Source organism: Amblyomma mixtum, chromosome 1, assembly GCF_055824585.1.
Source record: "Amblyomma mixtum isolate Tamu chromosome 1, ASM5582458v1, whole genome shotgun sequence".
Taxonomy (NCBI): Eukaryota; Metazoa; Arthropoda; class Arachnida; order Ixodida; family Ixodidae; genus Amblyomma; species Amblyomma mixtum.
In genome coordinates, this window is record NC_143012.1 from 224,139,261 (window position 1) to 224,157,513 (window position 18,253).

At 46.8% G+C, this 18,253-nt stretch overlaps 1 protein-coding gene across 4 annotated transcripts in view; it reads left to right on the forward strand.

Annotated features, from left to right (window-relative positions):
- Positions 1 to 15,142, forward strand: part of LOC149371043 (DNA damage-regulated autophagy modulator protein 1-like) — a 115,513-nt gene extending 100,371 nt beyond the window's left edge. For all 4 annotated transcript variants that reach the window (XM_089564411.1, XM_089564413.1, XM_089564420.1 and 1 more), the window contains 2 exons: positions 6,421 to 6,485; positions 14,021 to 15,142. In XM_089564411.1, the coding sequence (XP_089420537.1) occupies positions 6,421 to 6,485; positions 14,021 to 14,242 (287 nt within the window). In that variant the 3' untranslated portion in view covers positions 14,243 to 15,142. The remainder of the gene's footprint in view (positions 1 to 6,420; positions 6,486 to 14,020) is intronic.
- Positions 15,143 to 18,253: the final 3,111 nt, after the last annotated feature.

Genomic DNA, 18,253 nt, shown 5'->3' on the forward strand with positions numbered 1-18,253 from the left:
CTTGACGCTCCCCGCTTGCCGCATCCATCCCGGCGCGCTCAAGGTCACTCACTGGCTGCGAACCGGCCCCTGCCTGTCTCACTTTTGACGAATTGCACCTGCCGTGCGCAAAGAACGACGTCGGTGCGGGTAACGTTGCTTTCTCTGGTTGGGTTTTCTGAGAAAAAAAGAACTTCCACCTGCCTCAAGCGCTCCAGAGGAAATTCTAGGGATTTTTTTTTATGCGTACGTGCACAGATGCGCGTAACATACGCGCTTCCATGAAAGTGGCGCTGTCCGTGAACGCGCATCACCTTCTTTTCGTTATGACGACCTTGCGGGTATGGGCATGAATCATGGTCTGGCGTCCTCTGCGAAAAGTGCTTTCTGAAATGTGTCTCAGCATTACGGGGATGAAGAAGTTGCAATATTACGATTGCGTACGTCTTACTCGAGAACATGCGCAGCGAAGGCAGGTTAGACCACTATAATTCGTTCAAGTTTCTTTCATCACGAGCCATACGAGTTCGGTACGAGCCATACGAGTTCGGTACGAGCCATACGAGTTCGGTACGAGCCATACGAGTTCGGTACGAGCCATACGAGTTCGGTACGAGCCATACGAGTTCGGTACGAGCCATAGGAGTTCGGTACGAGCCATACGAGTTCGGTACGAGCCATACGAGTTCGGTACGAGCCATACGAGTTCGGTACGAGCCATACGAGTTCGGTACGAGCCATACGAGTTCGGTACGAGCCATACGAGCATGTCAGTTATGATGTGGGACTATGATCCTTTACACGAAGCTCTGAATGTGTACTCCTTTGATATTCAGTTCAAGCTGAAGATACAATGTGGACGCCGTTCGCCTTACCGAAATCTGTATGAGCTATACCAAACGTTTTCGAAACCTATTGGATCCTATAGATGTTACGAAGGAAATTTCAGCTGTCCGAACTTTTTGTGACGTTCATACTTGCAGAGGTTTCTGTGTTCGTCAGCTTCATCCTTTGTAAGGTGCTATACGTTTCGCATAAAAATTGTGCAGTAATTGTGGCACCGTGAATTAGGAAGAGCAAAAGAATACTTTCAGCACAATTCTCGACCTTGACAGTAAACTACCTCCGCTATAAAAATGTACAAAATATGTCCTTTCAGCTCCAAGGTCGCTCGAAAACGTGGGAGAAAAGTGACCCCGGGCGCCAGTGAGGGGTACATAAAAAAATATTTATTGTAAATTTATTGTTTGTTGTTTATTGGGGTTTAACGTCCCAAAGCAACTCAGGCTATGAGGGACGCCTTAGTGAAGGGCTCCGGAAATTTCGACCACCTGGGGTTTTTTAACGTGCACTGGCATCGCACAGTACACGGGCTGCTAGAATTTCTCCTCCATCGAAATTCAGCCGCCGCGAGTTACAGTAGCAGCAATGATTCAGCGCATTTGTGACTGTTTGGGCAAAATGGCGCTATCGTGGTGGTGTGGAAGCAATGCGGCTACTTCCAGCGCATATCAGAAGGATGTCAGCGCACGGGCCTCTAGAATTTCGCCTTCATCGAAATTCAGCCACCGCGGCCGGGATCGAACCCGCGTCTTTCGAGTCAGCAGCCGAGCGCCGTAACCACTGAGCCACCGCGGCGGGGCATGTAAATGAATTGTTGTCTTGTCTATCCTTTATTTGAGCCTGTACGTCACTACGTAAGGTCACTACGTAAGGTGTACGTAAGGTGCAAAGCTCTGGATACAGATGGGGACGCGGTTTGTTTGTTTCACACTCGTAGTTAGCGCCTGCTTCCTTCCAGACAGTGGAGCAGCAGCGGTACCTTTTTTTTTTTTGCTACAGGGAGAGAGGGTGTATAGTTCCAAAGCAGCGCTCCATTTTTTGTTCTTCCTGAATAGAATAGTTTATCGCAGCCTAATGCAGTACTGGAGGAAATATAGTGGAACTAGAGGACTTTAACCAGACATATCTTAAGAGGCAGAGCTGACGGCGCCCAGCCAACAACTCGTGCGGGGCAAACTCCGAGCAGTGCTCACTCGAACTTCTCTTGTACCTGCTGCCATCAAATACCTCTCGAAATGATTTTAAACTTTTGTTTCGTTCATGAGGTGGAAGAACCATACAAGCTGTGTTTAAATGTCATCATCATCCTCAGCATGACTACGCCCACTGCAAGGCAAAAGCCTCTCCCATGTCTCTCCAATTAACCCAGTCCTTTGCCAGTTGTGGCCATCGTATCCCCGCAAACTTCTTAATCTCATCCGCCCACCTAACTTTCTGCCGCCCCCTACTACGCTTCCCTTCTCTTGGAATCCACTCCGTTACCCTTGAGGAGAAGCGGTTATCTTGCCTTCGCATTACATGCACTGCACAAGCCATTTCTTCCTGATAAGAGTGAAAACAGCGCGAAAGAAGCCCGAAGGTGAAACGAAGAAGGGACAGGAAAGAGCGCTGAACTGGCAACTGAGCGCTGAACTCTTATCACAATGAACCAACTAGCCCAGCAAAAAGTTCTGCTTGACTTCATTTCTTCGTCTTGTACCATATGCTTGTTTGCAGGCGCTGAAAGGCAACCGAAGAAGTGCGTTAAATGTGACCGCGCGCACCGCAAAGGTTTAGAAGGGTGTCCGTTAAGTTGCGCACCGGACTTCATTAAGTGGCAGCAGATAATATCCGCGAACAAATGTCTCAATCTGTTATCCTGTTTTCTGTCCCACATTTCGCCGTTTAATAGATGCGCCAGCTGACGCCGGCTAAAACCCGCTTGGAATGTGGAAAGCATCTCGCACGTTTAAGGGCACTTCGTGACTGGCTAGTACAAGTCACCTGGGCTGTCGTGGCAGTTCGGCGTGCAATTACAAAGTATCGGCCACTCATTGCCTATTCTAATGCACAGCAGCTACTTTAGCAGCGATAGATGACTGTGCGATTAAAGGCCAGCAAACTATGACACAATGCAGATGGTGGCGTGAGCAATAACGTTTGAACTGCAAACATCTCGAATAAAAAAAAAACTGCTACAGGAGGCAGCTGGAGCGCATAGCAGCTTGTAACCCGCGCCCTAGCTTGTTGGTCTGGATGCTGTGACTCGTGTAGAAAAGTAAATTCTTGCGGTCTCTGAGCCCAAATGGCATGGTAATCGAGGCCAGGGGTTTCGGAGAAAAAACGAATCTCACTGAAGAAGGGTGTTAGACGGATGAATGTGTCTTTTTCATTCATTTTAGACGCGATATTCGCTGTGTATGATGCCTTTTGTCGGCCTTGTGAACCCACGTGGACGTGGTAACATTCGCATGCATGAGCGGAAGAGCTAGCCTCGTAGTGCACGAAGTGCAGGGACTGCAACGTTCTTTATCGCATAATTTGCATGATATAGGTTCAGAAGCATTGCAGCAAAGCCAGTCCGGAGAGATCTGAATAGCATTATAACTATTACACCCACTGGCTGTTCGTAGCAATTCTGCTGAAGTTATTTCGCTGAGTTCTCGGGCCTTGAGGAAAACCACCACCGTTGTTTTTCGTCTTAAAAAGGGCTGCATGTTATTAGGAAACCTACATACTTCAGGTATGACACGCGACAGATGTGGCTTATCTCGCATTACGCGCCTTACAGCGCACGTGTCGTAGCCCAGTAGGAAGCCCCAGTTGCGCCGTAACATAGTTGTGACTCTCCTTCCTTTCTCGGGTGCTATGTGGCAGGAAATGCCGATCATATTTCAAGAAACTAAAAAGAAGCTCGCATGCTCGAACTCTTGCCGTCGGGCCACAGTAGCTTTCCTTTCACTTGACCCTTTTAAAAGGCCTCGCCGGGTCCTATGTTAATGAGTCTTTCGAGACACAAGATAGATCGCCTCCATATGATGTTGTGACGCCGCCGGGTGCGATTTATTGCCATGGCCGCGAGGCCTGACCCTGTTTGCAAACACCACTTCGGTGTAGGCATGCGGCGGTGTGTCAATTGCGTACATCACCTACGAGGTCACTGCCGTCGCTCGAGCCACGTTTTTGACAGAGCTGCTGCGTCGGCGCGAGATTTGCAAGTCACGTGCGCAGGTCGCTGTCGCGTGTCTAGAGACGAAGGGTGGACGTCAGATGAAGGAAGTTGCTATGGCAACCGCACTGGAGAGAGCTATTAGTTATGTTGCTATAGGGCTTCTGCTTACCATCGAAGGAGTCCACCGGATAACTAAGCACATAAGCAAAGCCGAGCAAAACCACCTCTATTTCGTGGCCGCTCACATCGCTGGCTTCGCAGTGAGACCTGTTTTGGCTCCTGTGTTCGTTTACTCATTGCGATGCAGCGCCACAGACAGGGGTAGAGGGCTTGTGTCATAACGCTGGCGTCTGGCTTAAAGTCACTGGAACTCTGAAAGTATCGCAACCAGCGGGCGGCGCGCGGGCAACATTGGGGTGTTGTTGCCAGAGGTGGTCTAGCGCGGCGAGCGCGTCGTCTGCTAGGCGACGAAAGTCTCCCTTGCGGCCGCCTTGCTCATCGGTTTTGCGCAAAAATTAATCTATGAAAGTCTTCATTATTGAGAACTTAGATGATGTGAGGGTTTCGAAAACCTTGAAAGCGTCGCACGACAGCTGCGCAGCCTCTCGTATTCTTTAGCCCACGGGTGTGAGCTAACAACGCAAGAAGCAGGCATGTCCTATTTTGCTTCCGTGAGAGGCTCGCAAATGCTTGTTTTCGGTGCCCGGAAAACTTTAAAGCCGGAGGCTGCGTACATACGAGCGGGATATAGCAAAACGTTTAGTAAATCGGTTCACTTTGAAGTCTAATGCGTATAAAACGTTCCCTGTGCGCTTGCTGTTTCCTGCTGCCTATTCTTCACTCCGTGTGGTCAGTCGCCGGTCGGAGGCTTGTGGGAGGTAGTCGGGCGACCCCAAGGTCGACGACGGGGCCAACGCTCTAACTGTGCGGCCAGGTAGCCAGTAGCATGCGAGCGCGCTGTGGCTGTATTTCGATGGAGGCGAAATACAAAAACTCCCGTGCGCAGTGCGATGTAAGTACGCGTTAAATAACTCCAGGTGGCATAAATTCTCCCACTGCGCGCCACTTCGGCACCCTTCATAGCTATCGTGTCGCTTCGGGACGTTAAACTGTGCAATTTATTATTTTTTATTTAAGCCTCATTAGCCAATATCGATGACCAGCAGGGAAAAAAAATCTCGTAAAGCAACGTCTTCGAAGACATTTATTGCTGTCACACTCACACAAACACAGATACACGACGCACACGCACGCACACAGACACACGCGGTGCACAAAGACACACGCGCACACAGATGCGCACGCAGACACACGCACCGACAGAGACACGCATACACAGACACACGCGGTGCACAAAGACACGCGCTCACACAGATACGCACGCAGACACGCGCACTGACAGAGACACGCATACACAGGCACTCGCGGTGCACAAAGACACGGGCGCAGACACACGCATACACAGACACACGCGGTGCACAAAGACGCGCGCACACAGATACGCACGCAGACGCAAACACTGACAGACACGCATGCACACAGACGCGCGCGCGCGCAGCACACATGTGCGCACACAGAGACAGGCGCGCGCACAGAGACACGCAAACAGACATACGCTCATATAGAGGCACAGACACGCACACAGACGCTATACTGAACGTGCTACTTCATAAAACACGCCGTCCAGCCACCTCGGAAGCACTGCGCCCAGTCGGCTCCTAGAGCGAGTGGACCATCTATGGAGGCGTTTGATCATGTGATCGCAACTGGCCAATAGGTGGCGCGGCGGCGAAGAGAAAACAGCTGCGGTACTTTCAGAGTTCCGGTGACTTTAGTCTGGCTTGGCTTAAAGCGCCAGCTAGCGAAGGAAAAGAGAACGAAAATTCGCACGCCGCGTGTTCCGTGGTGAGTCGTTAGTCTCGCGCTGTTATTGCCCTTTCGCCACACGTGTGGAACAGACACCAAGACTGGCGAATGAAGGAGCATAACCTGCCACTGAAATCGAGAGGGCCTTGATGTGATGTCGCTGCAGGTCGTGCGTGACAAGGGGAACACGTTTTGTTTCACACCCGGACTTCAAGGAATGCGTCGCCTGAAACGCTGACGGTGAATCTGAGGGCTCCTGTTTGTAGTTTATGAAATTTTCTAATATTTTAAAAGGCAATCGTTCCAGTCGTTCCCCACACCAAGCTTTCCTCTGGTCTTGTGTTCGGCATCTTTGATGTAAAATGCTTGGGAAAAATGCGTCTTCGACACATTTTCGAGCAGACTCAGCACTCTGGCCAGGCCGCCTCTGCGTCATTAAAATAAAATTAGCATCTTACACTCTTTAGAGTTCTGCACGGATGCGTACGTCGTCGGTAACGGAGCATTGTAGTGAACATATTTGTTGCAACCAGTATGCTGAGCGAGATTTTTACCTCAAAACCTATTGTTCTGTTTTCTAGCAATAGCCTTCTGCCCTGTACACGAGGCGGAAAAGTTGGCCCCGCTCCCAGATAGTACCCGAATGGTAAGTATACTTTTGTGCATCTGTGAATTTTTTATTTAGCGCCTTATTGCTGGTGAGTAGTTGTTTACGAATTTGGCTTTGTTTTTTGTTTTTATTTACTGCCGTCCTGTCTGTTGGCGCGCCTTTTGTCGAAATGAAGGAGCACTCGACGATCACTGCCGCGAACCTCCGCGTTGCACTTCTTTCGTACTAATTTGCAAGCCTGAATACGGCGGTGTATTTTTATTATCTTTATTTTTTTGGAGGGCGGGAGGTGTCGAGATCTGAGCACCCGCTCTGTATTATAGTTCAGCTTCGACTAGCCGCTTTTCTCCGGGACAATATGGTCCTTAGAACTAACGCCGCCTTCAGTGTTTTTTTTTTCGGTTAGATGCAGACAAATAGTGTGCTTCACTGTGTGACTGCGAGAAATTCACTTGCTATATTCTTACCGGTGCTTTAGAGCGAGTGGCGTAACACATTTAAGCAGTACCTGAAGAATTTAAGATTCTGCTCTGGGCTGTTTTCTCAATTACAAATTTTCAAAGGAGGTGACAGAAGTAAGCTTCTATACAAAATTTTTTCCATCACCGTCTAAAATGATTTCCAGTTATTGCCTTTTTTATGCATAGAGCAAGGCAGAATAGGCATAATGTGTGCAAGAATACCGCCTGAACAAGTTAGATCAAATACATAACGAAGTTAAAGCTTTCTGCGGATTAACTGCAGCCTTCAATTAGTTGAAGCGTCGACCACCTATTAAAAGTCCTCATAAACTTCGTTTCCCTATGCCCGTAACTAAATCGTACAGGCCAGTACCATATAGTCAACACGATCAAATAAACAAATCAAAGAGTGAAGATCTTCCATTGCAAAATAACGAAGATGCCGCAGACCGGAAGCGCTGCCTTCAGGCGGTCAATTTTAGTCACACAAAGACGGGAGCAGCAGGCGTAACTTAAAACGGATGATGGAAGAAGGGTCCGAAGCCCGAACTTGGAAAAACGTCAGTGATCATACTAAAACCAAGAGGAAAATGACTGGCTCGGACACTGCTAATACGGGAAGTATCGCAGCAGTTTGTCCCGGACAAGCAAGTGTGGCACGATCAGTAAGATTGATTGTAAAACATTTTATTCGCCGGAAAGAGATTGGTAAGAGGTCGCGTTAAGTGGTCGAGAGTACGCAGCCCTCGACGACTTTGTCAGCCCACTCCACCGCCAGAACTTGCGTTCTGGGGTGAGAGCTAGCTAGCACGGTCTCCCGCCTCTCTATAGAAGTAGCGATAACCAGATCACTCGGAGGTGGCTCTATTTTGCAGTACCGCAGGATGTGGTCGTAGGAGCTGCCATCGCTTAACCTCGTTCGAATAAGCCGCCTTTTCTCCATGAGCACCTTCGTTTGGCACTTTCCCCCTTGGTGGAGCCACCTTGACTGCTCGCTCGCCCTCGGCGTACCGGCTGCGGAAGTAGATTTCATGGCGGCCAACTTGAATCGCATTTCACGTTTCAGTTCAGGCCGAAAACGTTGGTTCGGGTGTTCTTATACCTGAAGTGATGCCAACCCTTAGCGAAAAGTGGATGTGTTAAAAATGCATTTCAAACGTATTGTATTAATTTCATATTTATTTCGCATTTTTTTGTCCCTATGCTTAAACTGCAATACGAATGCTTTCTAAGTATACTAGGAATAATATTTTAAACGTTCTTAAAGATACGTGAAAAGTACATTTTTGCCCGCTTAGCATGTTTATAATGCATTAAAAATATAATAAAAATATACATTAGAAATATACTAAAAATATACATTTAATGCATTAAAAATGTGTTTACTCGGGCTTAAAAAAAAGTCTACTGGGCGGCTCCATGGAATGACACGGGTTAATTCATCAACTGGAGAACAAATCGTACACGGGTATTTATCATTAATCAACAGGAGTCTGATATTATAAGGTCACGTGATTGAATGGGAACGGCAGATACCTACATACAGCATACCAAGACGACAGCGACACAGCAAACAACAAATCCTACGACAAGCGCTATACTTGGCTTGCCGTATATATACCCAGCGAAAGCGACGCACTATTTTGCACGGTGATACCTTTTTTTGCGCAAATACTGTGGGCTTCCAAATTATCGCAGAAGTACCCTACTGGTCGCGTTCGAATCTGGGATTAATTGAGAACGGAATTGCTAGTTGAAACTTGCGTCAGGCACAGGTCAGGAGTTGAACTGTCAACCAACAGATACATGGGCGTGTAAGGGAGCCGGTCTGCCCTGCCACACGGGGTCCTTTCCGCTGGCTTATTCGGACCCAGAAGTACCCAAGGCGCTTTTGCGGGTATAATGCTATCACGCGTTCTCACACGGAAATGTTCGAATTACATTGAGTGGAATGGCATTCGAGAATAGGAATGACATTCGGACTCGATGGACTGCCGCGGTGCTGCACGACACTTTCGAAACGCATTCGAAAGCCTCAGCTCGTTTTCAGTGTACAGCGACGACGACGACGGCGGTCACACTAGTCCGACAACGACAGTATATATCACGCTGAACAACAGCATGTAATTATAGTGAAATATCTAGTTTACTATAATATGATTCTAGAGGGACACGTTTTTCAGGCCAACGACACCGACGAATCCGGTCGGCGGACGGTCAGCCTTGTCGGCGGCTGAGCGAGAGCACGGTGATGAGGCGGCGGTGTGTGCATGCTCGCGCTTCTAAATGAGCGAAACGAACGGCTATATTTCACGTGTGCATACCTGAACACTCACCAGCGATAAGCGCTTGCCAAATCAGTTTCAATCGACGACGGCTCTGTTCCCTTCCGCGACGACTAGGCCCAGCGAGTTCGCAGGGTTGGATCTGTGATTTCGGCGGTTGTGAAGAGCGAATCACAAGCTTTAGCGAATGCAAATGGTCACCAGGTGTAGTTTTGGCAACAGTGACCTGAAATCAACTATTGCTTACATCGCAGGGCACGCGTACGATGAACGGGAATCGCCGGTGTGACCCAAACTGCCGAGCCGTGCTTTACGGCCAGCAGCAGTCGTCGCCGTCGCTAGCTTGTGGATAACAAGTTAGGCTGTTTCAGTTAAAGCGAACAGTCGCCATACATACTTCTGGATAAAGTAGTTTAAAAAAAAGTACTGGTCACGTCGGAGAAAGCCGGGACAAGAAGCGAGAAGCGCCAGTCCTGCGCGATGCCAACAACCCGGCTTTCTCAGGCGTGCGATCGCATCATCGCTTCCCACACATTGTAGCACTGCGTAAACAATCACGAGTACAACCAGTAAAAAAGAAAACAGATTGTTTATTAGAACCAAAGCGCAGATTGCGTTTTATGTTATGTAAACAAGCGATGTAAACAACAGTATGAGTGCAGTCGTCCTCATCGGCGCACTCCCGGGGAAATTTCATGCTGACGCGGTTAATATTCATTGGCGTAATATTATCTTCAAGCACTCCCTTAGACAGAACACATGTAGCATCGTTAGATGACATTCGGCTGGAAGGCATTCGAAGCGCCCGTGTAGCAGAGGTATAAGTGGTGATCACCTTCCTGCTAGAAGTTACCATAAACGAAAGGATGACAAGAAAGGGAAAGTTTTCACTCTTCGCTGAAACGTCATTTCGAGCCCTAGATTGTTCCACGGTAGCTTGAAGTGTAATGCAAATATGTTTACGCGGACAAACCATTTGTTAGAATTTAAATATACTTCAGACGGATTAATTGCGTATTTACGAAAGTACACTTTAAATAGATGGCCAGCACCAAAATGCGATGTCCCGAAACTCGATTTTGAGCATTAGATTGTTCAACGACAGCTTGTAGTGCGCTGCAAATATGCTAATGCGGACTGCCAATTTGCTAGAATTTCAGTGTTCTTTGGGCGAGTTAATTACGTATTTACGGAAGTACACTTCAAATACATTGACGACACGCAAATGCCATTTCCCGAAACACGATTTCGAGCACTCGACTGTTCATGGCAGCTAGAAGTGTGCAAAGACGTTTAAAAGGACTGCCCGTTTGTTAGGATTGAAATATATTTCGGATGAATTAATTTCATATTTACGAAAGTTCACTTTTAATACATTGACAAGATGCTAAAACTGCATACATATACGTTTACAAGGGCTGCCCGATTTCTAGAATTGAAGTATACTTTCGATGAATTAATTTCATATTTCCGAAAATACACTTTTAATACACTGACAAGATGCTAAAACTGCATGCATATTTTTTCATGTATTTGAAAAGTGCTCGAAGTATGCTTTAAGTGAGGTATTTTTGGCACATTTTAAAAATATATTTCGAATACCAAGCATGAAATTTCAGAAACGTATTTCCTACATATTTTTAGTGCATTCATGAATACAAAATATGTTTAAAATACATTTTAAATAGACCTCCGTATATTCCAAACGTATTAGTTTTTGCTAAGGGAACTCTTGCCACGCCTTACACTTAAGAAATGAATATGCATTTATCCCGATATTGACTTGCATTGTGATTGTGGACTGGAGTTAAGGTGGTTTTTTTTGTCCTCTTCCCCTCTCGTCCATGCTTCTTTTGCGCAATTATTTTCTTAATGGTTAATGTTGATGTCTGCAAAAATAACCGCCAAAGTTTTCGCTTAACTTTTGATGCATTCGCACGCTTCGCGTCATTTCTCATAAACTTAACGGGTTTTTTGTTTTCGAGAAAATTCCACATAGGCCAAAATTCATACACACCTGCACCACCACTCGAAAAAAAGATTGGGTGGAATAATTGTGAACTCTCCTAAATCCAGTAACAATCGTGAGGTTAAAAGTCGTTGGGCAAGCGCTTGCGGCGCTCCGGATGCGGCGCGGTGTTTGCGATGCCATGATCCTTGTGACAGCGATTCACGTGACAGTTCTGACAGCTCTGACACATTCTTTCAAGGGCTTGATACATTTTTATTCATTAAATACCGTCCGTATCACAGCAAGCCTGGCGCTAAACCAAACCAAACCGTCATGTCAGCCGGGAATTAGACTCGCTACTGCTATCCATGCGTTTAGGTAACAGGTAGGGACGTGGTATGTAGCATTCTAGAGACTCTGCGCGCCACCTTCCACACCATGGTAGCGGGCGTGTAAAGCGGGTCTGTGTAAAGCTGGCGGTATATAGCTGGCGACACAGCGCGCTGCGTTCAGGCATGTCTTTTCCTTTGTATGTCTTTCTCGTTTATAGTCGGGTACAACTCAAGAACGAAGCAGCTTTACCCCGTCAAAGGACCCCCCTCCAGCCAATGGCGTCCGCCGATTCTCGTGACCCTGCTAGGGTGACAATGCACGGAGCGGTGCCACAATGGAGAGGGGGGTCTATCCTGGACTATGGAGGAGGAGACTATCACCTTTCTTTCATCTGCCACTCCCTGCATTGTCACGCTAGCAGGCTCATATGGGAATCGGCCGACGCCATTGGCTGGAAGGGGGTCCTTTGACGGGGAAAAGCTGCTTCATTCTTGAATTGTGTCCGACTATAGGAGGTCTTCATTCTAGCTTGCTGCTTTTCGAATGCCTCCTATTAGAAAGTGCTCACACTGAGGCATTACTTCATAAGAGGAAAGAGGCTGGGTAAGTATGCGCAGCCAGCCCTTCTTCAACCTCTTCGCTTTGTTCTTGTACAACTGTAACTATCGGCAGTTTTTGATGAAGTTTGAAAGGGGCCGATTAGACAGCGAACTGTGCTCGTGACTGAGATCACTGCACTTTGTCGTAGCTATCCGCGACCCTTCTCGACGCACAAGTTATTAGTGATGACCCCTGGCACTTATCGACGCTTAGTGAATGAAAGAGGGCTTCTTGGAATTGGAGCGAGTGGTCTAAGTGTACGATCCGGCAAGTTCGGACTTTTGGGTGAAAACAGAGAGTTTTGTTTGTAGAATATTGTTCAGCAGTAAAAAATGCTTTCTGCCGTGAGGAGGCGATTCTCTTTCGCCGTCGTGCTATCGACATCCCGCGCTTTTTCCCACTTTCTTCAGCAGCAACCACTGAATAGAGGAAGCAAAAGTTAGAATGCACAAACATGTGACGAACGCAGCTCAACAAGTTAGACAAACATAGAACAGATACAGTCCGCTCCGCCTCAGGTGTTCCAGTTGTGTTTACGCGTTCTTCGTTTGGGAACTAGATACGCACCAACTAGGGTAAACAGAAATTTTGTTAAGTTGCAGAGACTTCTGCATGATCAACGAGAGACTTTCTTGCATGTCGTAACCGATATTTATGCTTTTAATTACGCGCTGACCGAAGATGCGTTGCATACGCTTTGCACGCATTGGCGCCGCACAAGCCAACTGATGAAAGGAAAGGTAAATCGGTTACGTAAGAATTCCAGGGCATTAAAGTATTGCGATTTGCGAAGCATCTAGGTAAGACATGCGAAGCATTTTGCCGCTAGCATTTAAAATCGTGAGCATTTACAATGGTGTTTGGCGCTCTTTGACCTTAGATGCCCTTGCGCCATTAGAACCCACCATCATCATCATCAAAATGGTGACGAAATCGTCAGTTGAAACGACAGCGATGTTCAGGGTTATCCTAACAGCATCGGGAAGGTGTCGAGAAGTTTGTTAATGACGTCATCAATGAGTTCCTGTGAAGCTCAGTGATGAAAAGGTAAACCCGAGAATCAACGCTCCGCGGGCTTTACCTTCGGTGGGTTTTCTTTTTTTTTTGTTCGGAAAAGCCTTTCTACGTTAGAAATCGGCACCATTGGTGAGGTCACCGTGCGGCCCTGTACCCAGTACTGTGCGCTGCGGTGAAGCCAGAACATCATCGCAGGTTTAACCGGCTAATACATGCCCACTTCAAACGCTAACACAAAATGACTTCGCATGCTTTACCTTCAATTTTTAGCACCTTCGATCCCTTTAAGCTGGTCTTTGTCCTTCAATACTCAATATCAGCAACATAGCTGTGTTTTACTGAACATTGAGCAAGTCTTTCCTATAGGACTCGAATCACTTGAACGTGGACAGGTGACAGGACTCTACGTTTCCGTTGCTTCCGTTGCTTTGCCCATGTATTCGTTCTGACGTGTACAGGTACAATCCTGTCGTGTTACTGGCGAGCTCAAGTGTTAGGCTGACGCAGGCGGGACGCAGTTGACTTACATTTTAGGTGGAGGACAAACTTCGGCAAACTGCTCTTCATATTCATTTACCTTTTTTTTGTTTTATAACGTATAGTACGCAAAGGAGACAAACTTTTGCGGCAGCCTTGAAGCTAAGTTTTTGAGTAAAGATACCAATCCAGTACCAAACCAGCCTTTCAAAACTAGAAAAGTACTTTCGTCCCCGCTACGGGCCGATATATGAACAAGGCTTAAGTGAGGTCGAAACATTTTTTCTTGTTTTGGTCGGCTCTTAATACTTTGCCGCTATGATTATTCTCGATAAGACTGGTTTCCGTCAAAGCCTCGATTTCACATATTTTTCTATGAGCTTGCGCATTCCCTATTTTTCTGTCTCCATGTGTTTCATCTTTCATTCTTTTCTTCTTTATTTCCAGTATCCCGACGGCATCATAGTGAGCACGTTTTCGGAGTGGGTAGTGGTGCTCAGTTTCATGGTGTTCACTTTGTCGTTCGCTGCCGAGTTCCGCAAGTTCAAGCTGACACTGAGGCTGGACTACATCATCGACCCCAACTCGAGTCGAGCGCCACTCAAGCCAGCGACCGACAGCCCTGCCGAGACGTCTCTCAAGGAAGACCCGCCTATGCCCACAAATTAGACGACTGCTTCGCGTCTAGTCAGAATGTTGTGCCACGGCGGAGGCACGGGACAATGAAAACTTTGCTAGCCACCATGGACTATACAGATGCCCAGTTCTTGAGTGTTGAAATCTTGGCGCCGTTAGTTTCAAGTGAGCCAGGATGGATGCAACTGTTTTTCTGGAATGACACACCTGTTAGTCCACGGGTCGAATTATTCGGCGTTCTGTGCATGTTTTATAACGGTCCAAATGTGGGCCACAGTTTTTTGTGCTGTTTTGTACATATGTTTTTGTTGTTAAGCACAGTTGCAGTTTAGTGTGCTTTGTGTTACAACAGTGCTATCAGAGTCACTGCCATGTGGCTGCAACGAACAAAGGAGTACTTTTGTTAGACCCGGCTAGGATAACAGAAGTATTCTATTCTGATTCTATTCATTTCCGTCATTTTTCGTTGCCTAAGGTACCACCAGGGTCATGATATTGTCAGGGTTAGCCAGTCAGAGCAGTTGGTTATAGCAAGAGTAGAATAGAGGGAAAATAAAATTGCATCTGCACCCACTGGGTTGTCAGAACCGGATGCTTTCTGCAATTGGTCAAAGGAGCAGTGTTTTTTCCCCCAGGCAGTTGATTTGTGGTAATGCCATTCGCTTAGGCAGATATTCACGAAATGAAGTGCAGTTTTCGAGATTTTCTTCTTATTTCATATTTGTTTAGACATTGCAAATAAATCAGATGATTGCATAAAGTTACTCTGACGCAAACGCGGGTGACTTGCTTTCAACAAATGCATGGAAGCGCCATTTCTCATGTCTGTGATATGAACTGCAAAGACGAAGTTTGCTGTTTTTGTTAAATATTACCTTGTTGATATCTCATTTCTTTTTCAACGTGAGTGATAAAATAAAGAGCTAAAATGACTACCGTGACGTCCTTGAGAAGTGATTTCTATTCTGGACGAGTTGCACGCGAACATCTGCTTGCATTAGTAGTGATCACTAGTAGTACGTAAGGGTGACTGCACTTATTTCATTTCACTATCAAGACTCCTAACCAGGGTGTCGAACCGGAATTTTTTTGGGTTCGGTTCGGGTTCGGGTTCACGGCTTTCGGGTTCAATTCCGGGTTCGGCTTCAGAGGGACATTCCGTTATGGTTCGAACCGGTTCGGACCGTATCGAACCGGTTCAAACGGGTTCAAACGGGTTCAGGACAAAAAAATATAGAATGTAGACGGGCTTCAATACACCTTGCTATTCTGTTAACTTTTTTCTGGCAAATATCGATATACAAAATAAAAAATACAAAAATTTGTTTACGAGAACGGAAAACTGGGCTAGTTGGTAAGGGTTCACGCTTAAAAGGTCAGTATACTCACCGAGATGAGTATATAAATAATGGCATATTCTGGTAGTTGGCACCCTATAACTTCAATAACGAGGGAACTGCTCCAGGTTTAGGCAGGAATTTATATTTTATTTTTGCGTTAGAAGTCGCGTAAAAATGCATGGTGGCGACCCCAAACGTTCATTTTGTTGCTGCAGGTGGTAGCCTTTTTCTGTAGAAGCATAAGTGAATGTACTACGTACAGTTAGTATGCCCCAATGTCAGAGAAACGTACGTTTTGTTCCAGTAAACAGTAGAAGGCGTACCGCTCGTTTTTTCTGTAAATCACATGAATATTTATAGTCATACGTACGCTAAACGCAGGCACATACCCACTATTAGTTGAGCGTATGCTAGCAGAGACGCAAAAATAAACTCAGCCTATAGTGGCGCTATCTGGTTGTCAGGGCGGGAACCATTACTGTAAACAAGCCGACTCTCCTCTTAAGCCTAGAAGCGGCAGAATCGTCAATCTAATTAAAAAAATAAAGCAAATTTATCACTCATACATTTTCTTATAGGCGAGGTGAGACGAAGCGAAGGACCGGTGCCCCATTTATGACCAGTGAACTCACTGAAAAAAAGAGCAACACCGAGAATTCAGTCCGGAGCGAGAGGTCCAGCTTCTAAGGGCGCCGCCATGTTTGTTGCCGCGCAGCGGAAATCGTCGAGATCGTCGCTATTCTCGTCATCACTTCGGCTCTCGCGACCACGTTTATTCGGATTTGACCACGGTGGAAGTACATCTTCCATCGTGGAGTTGACTCATATGGGTCCAAGTTTTGTTCCTTCATCCTTGACAATATTCTCTTTTCAACTTCGCTCAGATTCTGCAGGCTTGCCATACTGCCTGTTAAATACCATGCACCGCGACGCCGCTTCGTCTTGGATTGGATTGATTGCCGCACCCTCTCATTGCCATGGTGCTCACGTCCCTGTATTTTATTAATGACAAAATACGGCTTCTCATAATTCCGAAATATGTAACCAATGTCCTTTCAGTGCCTATTTCCTTTAATCATCTCAGGACTTGAAAATTACACTTTATAAATTACTATGACATTTGTACTTTAATGGTTGCCAGATGAGACTACCATCTCATACAGATGCGTTCCCACATCAATAAATTCCATTTTAAAATGTTCTACCGCACTTCTTGGCACTGGCTAAACGGTAATTTGGGTAAAGAGCTATCGGTTGCCGCAAAGAAAATATGGCCGATAAAATTCAGTATACTGACCCTTTAAGCAGTGCACTAAAAAGGACAAAAGGAAGACGAGAGTCGCGGCACGCGCCCTCTATGTTCCCGCGCACTACTGAGAAACGAAGCTGTCATGCATCGGAACCTACCTTTCCGTTGCCCCGAAACGAAATTGCCAGTCCTTCCCCCCCCCCTCCCTTTCCTTTACTACATGGTAAGGAAATGTTCTAAAACCGCCCATCCGCCACCCAACGAGAGCCTCATGGAAGCACTGGCTCTCCCTAACATCCAGAGCTTACCAAACATATTTTATTCAAATCATGTTTTCGAAACCACCTTTGTGACTCACATTATATATCCCGAGTCCCTATCGCTCAGTATCTTCAAAAACACAGCTAATCGTGGCTTCTCGCTTGTACAGTGAGAAATTGCGACATTGGCTTATTATGATGACGTCATCCTATTTCCTTCAGATATAAAGAGTAGGATAACAAAAAACACGCTTGGATTGGTTGAGAACGCTTCGTCTTTGCACGGACACAAATGGGCAACATCTTCGTTGCGACGTTGCGCTGCAACGTTCTTGCAAGTGCAGCATTGTGCAGGTGGGGTAGCAACTGCCGATCAATGCTTCTGCTTGAAAAAGCCTACGTTGAAGGAACCTTGCGCTACTGTCTACCAGTGTTTCAAAGATTATCTACATCAAGCAATAAGTCTCTCGTTGCCGCACGGAACAACTGCCTGCGAATATGCCTTGGCCTCCCAAAGGGTTCCTCTGCATCAGGAACAGTAGCGGAGGCAGGATGTCTCCCACTAGAGGTGATTGCCGCCCAGGAAACTATGCGTACCCATCTCCGCCATGTTCTTCAAGGGAAGAAGCACTTCCTGCACCGTGTCCAACTAACTCACAGCAACTCTAGCTTTGGCCAGGCAGTGCAGCTCCTGCCCATCCCTACTATTAATCAGCCACAGAAACTACTACCTCTGGCCTTTCCTCCATGGACACTCTCTCCTCTAAAGGTGAAGAAGTTTGTTCCAGGTGTGAATGCAAAGAGCCGCATGCCACAGGCAGCGCTTCTGCAAACTACTCTCGCCTACTTAACGGAGGAATATACGCAGCACACCCATATCTTCACCGATGGTTCAACTACTAAAGAAACCTCTTCATGTGGCCTTTATGTGCCCTCAACAGGCCATGCCCTTTCTTACCGGCTGCAGCGGAGGACATCCTCTACGACAGCTGAGCTTCACGGCATTAAGGAAGCTGTTTCTTACATCCTGCGCCGAACCGCCGACCGTTGGGTTATCTTCACCGATTCGAAAGCATCTCTCCAGATCCTGGCCAACCTGCTGAAGAAAACGAATCACCAGCCAGTTTCCCTGGATATCGGATATCTACATCATTTAGCTATTGCCGCAGGCCACTGCATAACATTTCAGTGGGTA